Source organism: Pimephales promelas, chromosome 21, assembly GCF_988280905.1.
Source record: "Pimephales promelas chromosome 21, fPimPro1.hap1.1, whole genome shotgun sequence".
In the NCBI taxonomy this organism is placed as follows: domain Eukaryota; kingdom Metazoa; phylum Chordata; class Actinopteri; order Cypriniformes; family Leuciscidae; genus Pimephales; species Pimephales promelas.
In genome coordinates, this window is record NC_142789.1 from 5,665,816 (window position 1) to 5,678,830 (window position 13,015).

At 39.5% G+C, this 13,015-nt stretch overlaps 3 protein-coding genes across 4 annotated transcripts; all 3 read right to left on the reverse strand.

The window, feature by feature from the left end:
• Positions 1-1,061: 1,061 nt before the first annotated feature.
• Positions 1,062-7,679, reverse strand: mkrn2os.2 (MKRN2 opposite strand, tandem duplicate 2). The gene is made up of 4 exons (XM_039648559.2): positions 7,237-7,679; positions 7,071-7,120; positions 5,307-5,475; positions 1,062-1,737 (listed from the first exon to the last, which is right to left on the reverse strand). Exons 1-4 carry the CDS (start codon positions 7,608-7,610, stop codon positions 1,482-1,484), a joined length of 849 nt encoding a protein of 282 aa, XP_039504493.2. The 5' UTR covers positions 7,611-7,679; the 3' UTR covers positions 1,062-1,481.
• A 1,182-nt stretch (positions 7,680-8,861) lies between these two features.
• mkrn2os.1 (MKRN2 opposite strand, tandem duplicate 1) lies at positions 8,862-12,839 on the reverse strand. 2 transcript variants are annotated; one of them, XM_039648585.2, is made up of 4 exons: positions 12,322-12,833; positions 10,082-10,128; positions 9,859-10,009; positions 8,862-9,379 (listed from the first exon to the last, which is right to left on the reverse strand). In XM_039648585.2, exons 1-4 carry the CDS (start codon positions 12,528-12,530, stop codon positions 9,160-9,162), a joined length of 627 nt encoding a protein of 208 aa, XP_039504519.1. In that variant the 5' UTR covers positions 12,531-12,833; the 3' UTR covers positions 8,862-9,159. The 2 variants fall into 2 exon arrangements, with proteins under 2 accessions (XP_039504519.1, XP_088981046.1); XM_089124920.1 differs by having other exon boundaries at positions 9,859-10,128; positions 12,322-12,839.
• Positions 10,135-12,313, reverse strand: LOC148970070 (uncharacterized). The gene is made up of 2 exons (XM_089124919.1): positions 10,787-12,313; positions 10,135-10,739 (listed from the first exon to the last, which is right to left on the reverse strand). The coding sequence occupies exons 1-2, from the start codon at positions 11,363-11,365 to the stop codon at positions 10,368-10,370; spliced, it is 951 nt and encodes a 316-aa protein (XP_088981045.1). The 5' UTR covers positions 11,366-12,313; the 3' UTR covers positions 10,135-10,367.
• Positions 12,840-13,015: the final 176 nt, after the last annotated feature.

Genomic DNA, 13,015 nt, shown 5'->3' on the forward strand with positions numbered 1-13,015 from the left:
TGTGTGTGTGTGTGTGTGGTTTAGCGGGAAGAAAAAGAGAAGTGCTATCCATAAAATTTCTGGCAAAAAAAAAAAACCAACGAAACATGGAATTAATGTCGTTTTTATCCTGGTAGGTGACCCTGGTCTCAGTGTGGCAATAGCCAACAACACACTGTACCGGTCACAATTATTGAGTTTTCTTTTATGCCAAATATCATTAAGATATTAAGTAAAGATCATGTTCCATGAAGATATTTTGTAAATTTCTTACCGTAAATATATAAATCATGTATTTCTGTGAGTGAATAAAGCACAATAACCAACATAAATGATAGGAGATTTTCTCAATGTTTCGATTTTTTTTTTCAACCTCAGATTCTAGATTTACAAATAGTCGTATCTCGGCCAAATTTTGTCCTATCCTAACAAACCATACATCAATGAAAATCTTTTTTTTTTCAGCTTTCAGATTGTGCTCAATCTGTCATGTGTGATGCGGTCAAAACCTGCCTGGATTACTTTTCCCTGTAAATAGCTCCACACCTTTGAGTGTTTGTCAACCAATCAGATTCAAGCATTCACCAGCCCTAGAGCCTAAGTCCCTCCCCTTCCTGTCAACCACCATGGGACCTTATTTAGAAAAAATATTGTATTGATAGTCAATGGTGAGAGACAACCAATATTTTGATCTCGTTTGAATTGTGCCCTGAATTACACATATGATGACCCTTACTTTCTTTTTCTAATTTCATGTAGGTTACCATTATGGCGTTTCATGTTTGTTTGAATGATACTGTGACTCTCGTCACTACTGTGTGATGATTATTGGTTGTCAGTCTATTACAATAGTACAAAACAGATATCAATATTTCAATAGATTGGTAAATATACCAGAAAATGAAATGTGATTTATTACTGTACATTTTAAGTTAGGTCTGTAAGACCAATAACTTTGCTATGCCGTATTTTTGACGGTAAAGTTCTGGCAACCACAGCTGCCGTTTTTTTACCGTAAAAAATATGGTATTATTTTTTACAGAGTGACAAAATTAAAAGAATACATTTACATTTGATAATTTAGCAGAAGCTTTTATCCAAAGAGACTTACAAATGAGGAGAGCAATAGAACCAGTAAAACTAATGACATGACAACACTATGTAAGTGATGTGACCCTCACGTTGGTCTAATACAGTATATATTTTTTTAATTAACATTCTGCATTACAGATACGGATAACGACACACAGGTTGTAAACACATTCAGAATTATTATTTTTTTTCAGATGAATGATAAAAACATTGACAGTTGTCGTTCACAGTCACATTCTTTCTATTGGTTCGAATCGAGTAACTTTCTGGAAGTGAAATATGTATAGAATATAGCTTTACAAAAGTGTAGTTTCAGCTCATATAACAGTATAGATCAATTTAAGCATCATTCAATCAAATTCCACCTTGATACAAGATACATGAATCATTAAATATGATGAACTATGGGCTCAGAGATTCTTGCTGTCCTCGTCCTCCTCGCTCAGGCTCTCCTGCGAGTTCCTCTTCGGGTTATCCACGATGTAGAAGTGGTTCTGGGAAATCTCACGACACAACGTCATGTACTTGGAGGCTCTCCTGATCCGGGGCAGAACGAAGGTGTGTGTGAAGCCGTCTTTGCTCAGGCCCGGTTTGGACTGCGCCGCCAGAACACAGTTGATGAACGTTAGCGTGAAGCTGTAGCAGTTGTGTGTTTCCTCGTTAAAGCTGGAACATAATCAAGAACAAGCTGATGCACATAGACATGAACAAAAAAAAAACAGGCTGATGAAGAAAAAACACTTTCTCGCAGAGACAAACTTAAAGGGTTAGTTCACCCAAAAATGAAAATTAAGTCATTAATTACTCACCCCCATGCTGTACCAACCCCGTAATACCTTCGTTCGTCTTCGGAACACAAATGAAGATATTTTTGATTCAATTTGAGAGCTGTATAACTACCACATTGGCTGCCTAAGGGACTGCCTCTTGACGGCCCAGAAAGTCGATGAAGAAAATGATTAAATATCCGAAGTGACTACCGTGGCTCAACTATATGTTTATCAAGCGACGCGAATACTTTTTGTGCGAAAAAACAAACAAAAATAACGAGTTTATTCGACTATTTCTTTTCTTCCTTGTAGGCCAGAAACGAGATTTCCTTAGATTTCCACGACGCATGCGCGAGAATTGCGATCTGAAGTGTAAAGCAGATCGCAATTCTCGCGCATGCGTCGTGGAAATCTCGTTTCTGGCCTAGAAGGAAGAAAAGAAATAGTCGAATAAACTCGTTATTTTTGTTTGTTTTTTCGCACAAAAAGTATTCGCGTCGCTTGATAAACATATAGCAGATAGTTGAGCCACGGTAGTCACTTGGGATATTTAATCATTTTCTTCATTGACTTTCTGGGCCGTCAAGAGGCAGTCCCTTAGGAGCCAATGTGGTAGTTATACAGCTCTCAAATTTAATCAAAAATATCTTCATTTGTGTTCCGAAGACGAACGAAGGTCTTACGGGGTTGGTACAGCATGGGGGTGAGTAATTAATGACTTAATTTTCATTTTTGGGTGAACTAACCCTTTAAATGGTTAGACAATCACTATCCAAACTTAAAGGCACTCTATGCAAGATCTGTACCTTAATATAACAGCTTCAAAGTCGTTTTGGTGGTTAACAAAGTCATAGTAGGGCGAATCATCCTGGTAGGAAAGCTTGGGGGGGACGCCGCCGGAAAAACCAGCCATGCAAGTTTGAGAGTGGCGCCCCTGACACAGCGCGTGAGAATCACGAAATGGTTTACGGCAACGACGTCACACGCATCAACAACATAGAAGCTACTTTCGAAACAGGGAAAGAGAATCGGACCGGGCTAGAAACCGGACAAGAGTCCACTCGGTCGGGCTTTCACTCGTTGGCGCGAGCTTAAAAGCTGCACTGGATTGTAACTGCGATGCTGACCTGGCGATCTTGTTGATGGACTTGTAAGTAAATCTCTTATTTATAAACTTGTTTGTATTTGTATACTAGTTGTTTCTATATTGTATGTTGCTGCACTGGCTTGTGGTATGTAATTTTTTACGGTGCTGTTCATTCATCCGTTGTTGATAATTAGACCAGTTCAATAATTCTCACATGTCTATAGCTTTCGATTACCAGAGCTTTAAGCAGACTTCCTAAAAACAGTCGTTTCTCTTAGTCTTGTTGTTTTTTCCGTTATGTTTTATTGCCGAGCTTGCCACAAGAGCTAGTTTGCCAGCTGAACTCAGGTGTTGTGATGTGTATTTATCACGTATCTTTAGTCCTGTGTCTGGTTCGGATTTCTTATGACGTGTGTAAGTTACTGTTATATCAAGTTTATCTGACTAACAGTACACTTCCCGACTGTAACTTCAAATTGTGTTGATTATGAATCAATCAAATCTTGACGCTGTTGATGTTGATTCTTGCGATTACCATGAGGACATAGTCAATATCTCACATAATTATTAGGACATATATAAGCCTAGAGGTTGTAAATAATTGAACACAATTTGCTATTATGATAAATTGTAATCATGTCTAAATCATAACGTCCAATGTTATGAAATAATGCGACGTACATTTAACTTGATTGATGTCATCTGACATTTTGTAATTTTAACATTACAATCAAAAAACATGAATGAAATTATACAGTAGCCTATACACTATAGGCTATTTACTTCTGATTTTGCAGAAATCATGTAAAAACGCTATAAGCCAGCAAACGCGATAGGCAACTTTATTATTAAAAAGCAGTCTAGCACTTGACAGTATATGCAGTAACAGGGGAATAACGGTTATTTACGACAGTGCAAGTACACCACAGCGGCTCTAGAGGTCACTGTTTTACAAAAAAACCAGAGAGTGCATAGTGTGCCTTTAAATGGTTGTGATTTATGATTTGGATTATAGATGTATGGTTGGTCTTGTTTTAAAGAAGACATTTGCTAGATTATTGTAGAACTGTAGAAGAAATACATTATTAAAGTTAAACAGAAAAAAAAATTATACAAGTTTGAGTTAAAGGGATAGTTCACTTTGAAATTAATTTTTGATATGTTTTAGCTTACCTCAAGGGCATCCAAGATGTAGGTGTCTTTGTTTCCGCAGTATTTTCAATTTTGACATTTTTCAGTCAAACCGTTGTTGTCGATCAGTCATAATAGAGCGATCACTTCCGGCGTAACATTGAACTGATTCAGTTCGGTTCAGTTGGACATTGCAAAACTGATTCAGATCACTTGGATGTCACTGTGATTACACGAGGTAAAAACGATATAAATACTGTTCGTTTTCTCACAAAAACCGCTCGTTTTGTGTCTTAGGCCATCAATGTGTACTTACATTTACGAGTCATTAAATCATGTTTCATTTTGACTTCTCTGTGCATGCTTTTTGGTGGACCCCCTAGCCTCCAGTGTATGACTGATAGACTACAACGGTTTGACTGAAAAATGTCATTGGACCCCATTGAAGTCACTATATGGAGAAACATCGTGGAGTGTTTTCCTCAAAAACCTTCATTTCTTTTCTTTCTTAAGAAAGAAAGACATGAACATCTTGGATGACGTGGGCGAGAGCACTTTTTTTTAGTGTTCATCAGAGGGTCCGAGACCCCAGGACTTTTGTCGCACTTGGACCACGAATACACACACACACACATTGAATAGATTTTGTGGTTGAAATTTAAAAAGTAACAAATCCTTCCCTCTCGGGTCGATCTCACGCCCTTGGGAATGGGAGGAATGCTGCAGTACACATAGAAAACCCTAAAATGCTCAAAATTCAAATTAAAACGTTACCATTAATTGACTGTATAATGTCTACATGTGTATGCGAACGCACACTGAAGAGAAACTGGCTTTAGGACCCAGCAGAACAGCTCCTCGGCTCCATATAGAGCGTTAAACCCATCTAGAGTCATGAAATATCATATTATGTTAATATTTTCCACAATAAGTCGGCAAAGACTACCAATGTAAGATTTAGAGCTGAATTAAAATAGTTATTTTACTGAGTTATTTGGAATTTGAGGTGAAAGAATGTGAGGAATGTGCTTAAATTACAATTTATTTATTAGTTATTGACCAAATCTAGTCTAATTAAAATAAAAAAAAAATAACCAAAATCTCCCAAAAAATTGCATTAAAAAAAATGAAAGTATGATTTTAAGGCTTCATGGTTTTTTTTTGTTGGGTTTTTTGACCCACGAGGAAAGGATGAAGACATCATTGCATTGGATTCAGTTTTCTGTGTGTGTGTTTCAGTGTTTGACCTGTGCCACATCGGGTCCCACATCTGATGGGAGGAGAACTTCTCCAGGTACTGGTCCCACTGGTTTATGAGACTGAACATGTCGGGCTGGACCAGCGGCACACACACACAGCGTTCCCATCCCTCCTGTTCCCGCTGCACTCCCGCCCTCGTGTAGTTGTACACTATTCCTGGACCAATTCAATTCACATTTATACGTCGTTTAAATCCAGCTTTACAGATGTGCATGAGTCCATTACAATTTACAGTGACCTGTTATCAGAGGAAACTGTCAAAGTTATGTATTTCAGAAATGTAGGCTACATAAATCACAGTTAGCGAAAAAGATGTCAATTTAAACAATGTAATAATTTAAGGTGGAAGCATTGAGCTAACTATTTGACTTATTTAAAAAGCACATTCATTTAGCCTACATTTCCAACACAATCTCACTGCAATTCAGAACTATTTTACATTATTGGCCTATTCGTTTGAATCTCTTTCATTCATGCTCACCGGTTTTCAAATATCTGTTTTTGTACGATTCACACATGATTTCGTGCAAAATCACCACCTCGTAATAATAGTTATGTAATGTTTCCCCATGAGATAAGAGCATAATTTTGCAGATCAGATTCTGAAACTTTTTAAATCCAGGGATGTGATTTTATTTCCCCTTGGCCTGTATATTTATTTGGCTTTCCATAGGCTATTCTCCGCCTTGCAAAATATGACTCGCTGTTTGATGATTTAAATCGTGAAACTCAGTAAACAGTGAGCATGCTTTCATAAATAAAGACTTTGTTTATGAACTATTATCATTGTAGGGATTTTGTTCCCAGGCACATTTGCATTGTTTTGTGTTAAACTGATATTTGCTCACTAAAGCAAAATATATAAATAATTATCTCATTCTTTAAGGATCTGACATGCTTTTTGATGATTATTTTTAGAGTTTTCTAGTATTTGATGCGCGGGTTTTCATTCGTGGGACTAGCCAGGGTTCAAAGCACAAAATGCCAGTAATAATCGTTAATCATCAGTTTCCTGGTCACTTTCTTATGAATTTTGTCAATGTTTGGTGGCGAGATGCTCGTGTGATCATCAGATCCTATCTGTAGTTTGATGCGCTGCATGTTTCAGAGTAAAGCACAGCACTGCTCGTTTCAGTCCAGATCACAGTTAATGCTTCTCTGAGTGCTCGAGTCGCTTATCATTTACACAATGTGCGTCAATCATCTTCCCAAACTCCTAGTGAGAATCAGTTATGAATCTGTGATTGTTTTTTTGTTTGTTTTTTATAAAATAATGATTATTATTAATAATAATTTTATTAAAACATATTGTATTGTTATATATATTACCTTTTGAATTTTACAGTACGTTTTATTGCATTATAAAATACATATTTTTTTCTGCTCACATGCCTGTAAAACAAAACTGTTTTAAAGTGCAATTTACTGAATGTCACTAATATAGTTAGTTGTAGTTAGTACCATTTAACATTCAAATTATAAGCAGTTTTATTATCATTGAGCTACTATTATGACTTTTATTATTATTTTGAATCAGTTATCAATTATATTGTCCATTTTGATTTAACTTCAAATTTTAATACTTTAACTGAGAAATGTTGAAATTAATTTATAATTTTTAAAAACAAGTTCATTTTTTATGGTTGTAGTTTTAACCCTGGTTATAAAAAAAATAAAATTATACTAAAATAAAAATTTCTGTAAATTACTTTACTGTAGCACTTTTTAGTGTTAAAATGACATCACATTACCTTTAGTGTTAGTGATCCCTGTGTGTAGATCCGAGCGGCCGTCAAAGTCCCTGCGAAAGCACAGCGTCAGTCCCAGAAAAACTGTTCAGATTAATCTTTAAATGAGGATGTTCTGTTATAAAAGCGACGGTGGTATGTTAATATGAGAGTTAATATCGTAAGTTACCTGAGCACACTGTGTTCTGCCGATGCCACGAGGAAAGCGCACGGGACCTTGTGTCCGTTAGAAAAGGGGTTAGGCACGCTGACCGGTGCCTCCTCCAGCCTCTTCCCACTGAAGCTCATCCCGCATTCGGGACACTGATCCGGGACAAAGAAGCAGAAGATGTCTTTCTCACAGTGACTGAGTTTGATCACACTCTTGTCCATCGGGAGCAACACGGCAGACTCTGTGTGAGACCGGACTCTGAGTGAACAGTGTGCGTGTGTGTGTGTGTGTGTGTGTGTGTGTGTGTGATTCACGCGGATCCGGTTGCCGCTGACGCCATTAATCCTGAGGAACTGCGGTGTCGGTTTCATGGCAACTTCATTAATGTTCATCAGCTCGCGTGACGACAGTCTTCAGTTCCTCCGTTTGCCTTCTGTCAAAGACTGTCGAATGGCGATAAACAGATCAGTCATTCTCACACACCCACACACACACACACACACAACTATCATCCGACACCACACACACACAGGGTCACACAAAAAAGTCACATAACACACAAAACGTAGTTCAAAATAATAATCTGAAATTGAAAGCTATTGAAACATTATTGAAAAATGCACAACATTTGAAAGAAATTAAAGAAAAGTAAAAGCCTACTTTTATTCAGCAAGGACGCATTAAAGTAGCTAGCCTAATCAAAAATGACAGTAATGTTACAAATGTTTTTTAATTATTATTATTATTTCGGACACATTTACTTTGAACCTTCTATTCATCATAGAAGAATCCTGACTTAAAAAAAAACACATTAATAATAATCAGAAATGTTTATTGGTTAGGAAATCACATCAGCATATCATTCCTTCAGGAAGATTTCATATTTTCTTGCATGGCTGGATGTTAAACTCATGAACAATATTTACATTGTCTGATTTCGCCAAAAATGATTTGAAATCAAAACCCAGCCGGACAGTAGAAGGTATTTGCCGTTAGCGCGAGTCCGGATCGAACCGGTAGCAACTAGACAGCAGATGCTTCTGTTCACAAATCAAACAATGATTTGCCTGAAAAGAATAATTCATTCTCAAGTTAGAGTTTATTGTTCGTATGGTCTGATGCGCGTGAGTGTGGGCTGTGATTGGATGGTGATCGGAGTCGTGATCATTCTCAAGTGTTGTATCAGTCAGTGGTTAGATCAGCGTAGCAGTCGATTTAATCGGGACAAGCGAGATCCCGTATGAGACAAATAAATTAGGCCCAAAATACGCGACGCCCCGGCTAATTCGGGACAGTTGGCAACCCTGCATACACACACACACACACACACACACAAACTCAGGATCTGATGTTGATTCTTGTTTTATTACGAGCTTTGTCGTAACAATCCCACACACACACTCAATCCTCTGACAACCCCCCCCCCACACACACACACTCACGATTTGATGTTGATTCTTGTTTTATTACGAGCTCTGTCTCATTCTCGTTTCTCCAGCAGACTCTCCTCTGTTCACACACACACACAAACATTATGTATTGAGTCATTATTTAAATCTTGTTAATTACAAAAAAAAGAAAAAAAAACACAGTGTACATTTAAACATGTAAGTATTATGCAATATAAGACACTTCTCCTTGACTCTTAAAATAAAGCTTCTTTATTCCATGAAGAGCCTTTAACATCCAGGGAATCTCTCAATCGCACACAGGGCTCTAGCCTAAGAACGGGTGACTGAACGCCTCTGTTGGGAAGCAATGGTTCTTATATGCGAAAACCTTCTTTTGGAACCTTTAAGTGTTCTTTAATATTGAATCAAGAACCCTAGAGTTCTCTAAGAACACCATGTGTTTTAATACATTCATGAAGAGCAGGGATAGAATAGGCTTATTCTATATACAGTATATTAAATTATATAGCGTTTTATGAGGAAATGTGCATCACACGTCATCGGGTGCGTTCACGGTGTAAAACCCATGTTGTGATATCGCATGATAGATGCTGATGTACTGAGAAACCGCCTTGATCCGGGGTAAGACGTGTCGTTGGGTGAACTGGTCTCTGCTCAGCGGCTGCTGGCCGATCCGCGAGAGCATGTGGTTTATAAAGCTCAGAGCGAACCCGTAACAGCAGGAGCCGAACACGCGCTCCTCCTCGAACCTGCAGGAACACACACACACACCGCATTAAACAACTATATCTTTTTGAATATAATGTATAATAATGAATTTGTGTGTCCTCATAATGCCAGATGTCTGATGTTACCAGTAACAGTGGCCGACATTATTTTAAATATATCTAGTCAGTGACAGTGAAATGTTCATCTAAAATATTTCAGGATTTTCATCTTCAGAATCATGAATGTTGTTATTCCGGTGTCTCTATTGTCCTGTGCTTTGGGTTTCAGCACCAAGTCCAAGACTATTCATTTAGTCTTATTTCATGGTATTTCAGTGTGTCCAAGACACACTGAAATACCAAATTTAGCATTTAAATCAACAGTAAAGTTTTTGTTAACCTTATTTTATATGTCTAGGAGTATCAAAATAATATGGTATCATGAGTTCAGTATCGTGATATGTATCGAATCGTGACGTGAGAGTATCGGTATACCGCTAGGAGTGTGTGTAATGCTGTACCGTTCTGAAGTCCAGTCTGGAAGCACAGAGAACTTCTCCAGCTCAGCGTCCCATGACCTCGCGAGCTGGGCACACACACACACACAAACACACCGTTCCCAGCCGCCAGCATCTCTGCGGACCCCGGACAGGGTGTAGTTGTAGACCAGACCTGCGACAAACACAGCTGACGAACACACACTCAAACTAACAGTACAATATTCACAGCTGGGAAATACTGTACCTTCTGAGTTTGAAAGACCCACGTGTATCTCAGTGTCACTCCATTCTCTGGAGGAAAAACATTGAAAGAATGAAAGAAAAAGAGCCACTATAGCTTATTATTCAACAGTCTCGAAGAGCCTCTTCTGCTCAGCAAGGCTGCATTTATTTGACCAAAAATGTTTAAAATTCTAAACAGTTTTTTTCCATGTACGTTTATTTCTGTGATCAAAGCTGAAGTTCCAGTGTCAATACTGAAAGTGATAGTTCACCCAAAAATGAAAATCATCCCATTATTTAGTCTAGGTCTATATGACGCAAGTCGAGTTCCGGCGGAAGAGTGACCTCTGACCCGACGCATGACGAGTAACCTCTGACCCGACGCATGACCTCTGCAATGACGAGTGACCTCTGACCCGACACATGACCTCTGACCCGACGCATGACGAGTAACCTGACCTGACGCATGACCTCTGCCATGACGAGTGACCTCTGAACCGACGCATGACCTCTGCCATGACGAGTGACCTCTGACCCGACGCATGACGAGTAACCTCTGACCTGACGCATGACCTCTGCAATGACGAGTGACCTCTGACCCGACACATGACCTCTGACACGATGCATGACGAGTGACCTCTGACCCGACGCATGACGAGTAACCTGACCCGACGCATGACCTCTGCCATGACGAAAGAGACCTCTGAACCGACGCATGACGAGTGACCTCTGCCATGACGAGTAACCTCTGACCCGACGCATGATGAGTGACCTCTGACCTGACGTATGATGAGAAACCTCTGACCTGACGCATGACGAGTGACCTCTGCCATAACGAGTGACCTCTGACCCGACACATGAGCTCTGACACGAGGCATGACGAGTAAACTGACCCAACGCATGACCTCTGCCATGACGAGTGACCTTTGACTCGACACATGACCTCTGACACAATGCATAACGAGTGACATCTGCCATGACGAGTGACCTCTGACCCGACACATGACGAGTGACCTCTGACCTGACGCATGACCACTGACCCGACGCATGACGAGTGACCTCTGACCCGACGCATGACCTCTGACCTGCGCATGACGTGTGACCTCTGAACTGACACATGGCTTCTGACCTGACGCATGACGTGTGGCCTCTGACCTGATGCATGACCTCTGACCTGACACATGACTTGTGACCTCTGACCCGACGCATGACCTCTGACCCGATCCATGACGAGTGACCTCTGACCCGACACATAACCCATGTCGGGCTGACCGGGAGAGAGGGAGCAAGAAGCGGCCGCCACCATCACCTGACTAGCCTTTATGTGGGTTAATGAGTCTGAAGAACTGGGCTGGGTGTACTCGGTAGATGAAGGCAGTAGTGTGTCTTCTTCATCAACTCTTGCTTTTTTCAAATATCACATTAAAGAAAGTTGTTTAGCCATTATTGTGGCGCCGGCGCCGCTCAGAGTTTTCCTGTTGGAACCCATAGCAACCATATTAGCAAACAATAACGTTCCGGAGGGAGGCTTACAACAACTTTCTTTAACAGTTCCATTTTATTTGGAAAACAAATTAAACACACACACCAGTCAACAATAAATCTGGTTTATTATTATATTTTCTTAAATACATTTGAATAATAAAAATAAACTAAAAATGCATTTTTATCAGACTTCTGGGCGGGCCAGTGCAGCCTTTGCCCATTACTGGCTAGGCTACGCCCCTGGTCTATGGTCATCATGAGTCGAGTCAGAGGTCACTCTCTCACTGGAAAAAGACTTACTGGAAGCCAGTGATTATAGTTTATGAAGTTATAAATATGATTTTTTTTTTTCGCTTCAGAAGGCCTTTATTAACCGCTGGATCCAAATGGATGACACATATTATGATGATGGATGCACTTTGGGGGCTTCAAAATCTCAGGCACCATATATGCTTGGAAGAGCCAGGATATTTAATATATTATATTTATCTCTTTTTCTTTGATTGTATTATACATAGCCAGAGAGGCCAGAGTTTCAAGTGAGGCTCAAGTTTATCATGGTAATGCTGCTTAGCATTTTTGTTCATTACCTTTTCGAAATAATCCACTAAACAAGTTGTGATTTCATTAATATTTTCAATTCCATCTCATTATCTCAAGATCACGCCCACAATTGTGGAACTCGTGAATATTTATGTATACCCGCCCACTGGAACAGTATTTCACAGGAACTGAATACAACATAATAATGCATAATAGTCATATAAACTAACTCACCCAATATAGGATGGTCCGTGAATAGATCCTATCAGAAACGCACATGAGATTTTGTGTCCATTAGTAAACGGGCAGGAAAGCGCGACCGGCGCGTTTAACAGTCCGAAAGTTGGAGTCTGATGACAGATCGGACACTGACACTGAGAATACGAGGAGAAACTGTACACATCGCTTCCACAGTGTCTGTATTTGATCACAGTTTCCTCCATTAGTGTTCAGGTGTTCGCGTTACCTGTCGTCCTCTGAGCCTGATCTCAGATCTGTTTTGTTCCACAGGTGACGTCATTGTGTTCGAAACTAGTCCAGCAGGGTGCGCAAAAACACTGATCTCCTCCAGTAAATCCATCTATAAAATAAAATAATATTACTTATTCTCTTTCCAGGTTAGTGTATCCGGCTTGTTTGCTCTTTTGGAGCTACATTATTTTCCACACCTCTCCTAATCGGTATCTGTAGTGAAATCTGGTTTGTTATGTCCAGCGGAAAAAGCGATATATGCGATTCGTGATGATTTGTTCAAAAGAGTCAGTTCAAACGATTCCATGCGTACGTAGATGATGTAAAATAATTGTTTGTGAACTACCAGCAAACACAGAACTTTTCGTTAACGTTCCCATTTTATAAACCAAAATGGGAACTGCTCTTTTAACCACAAACTGAGATATGCCATGAAATGATTAGTTCGAAAGAACCG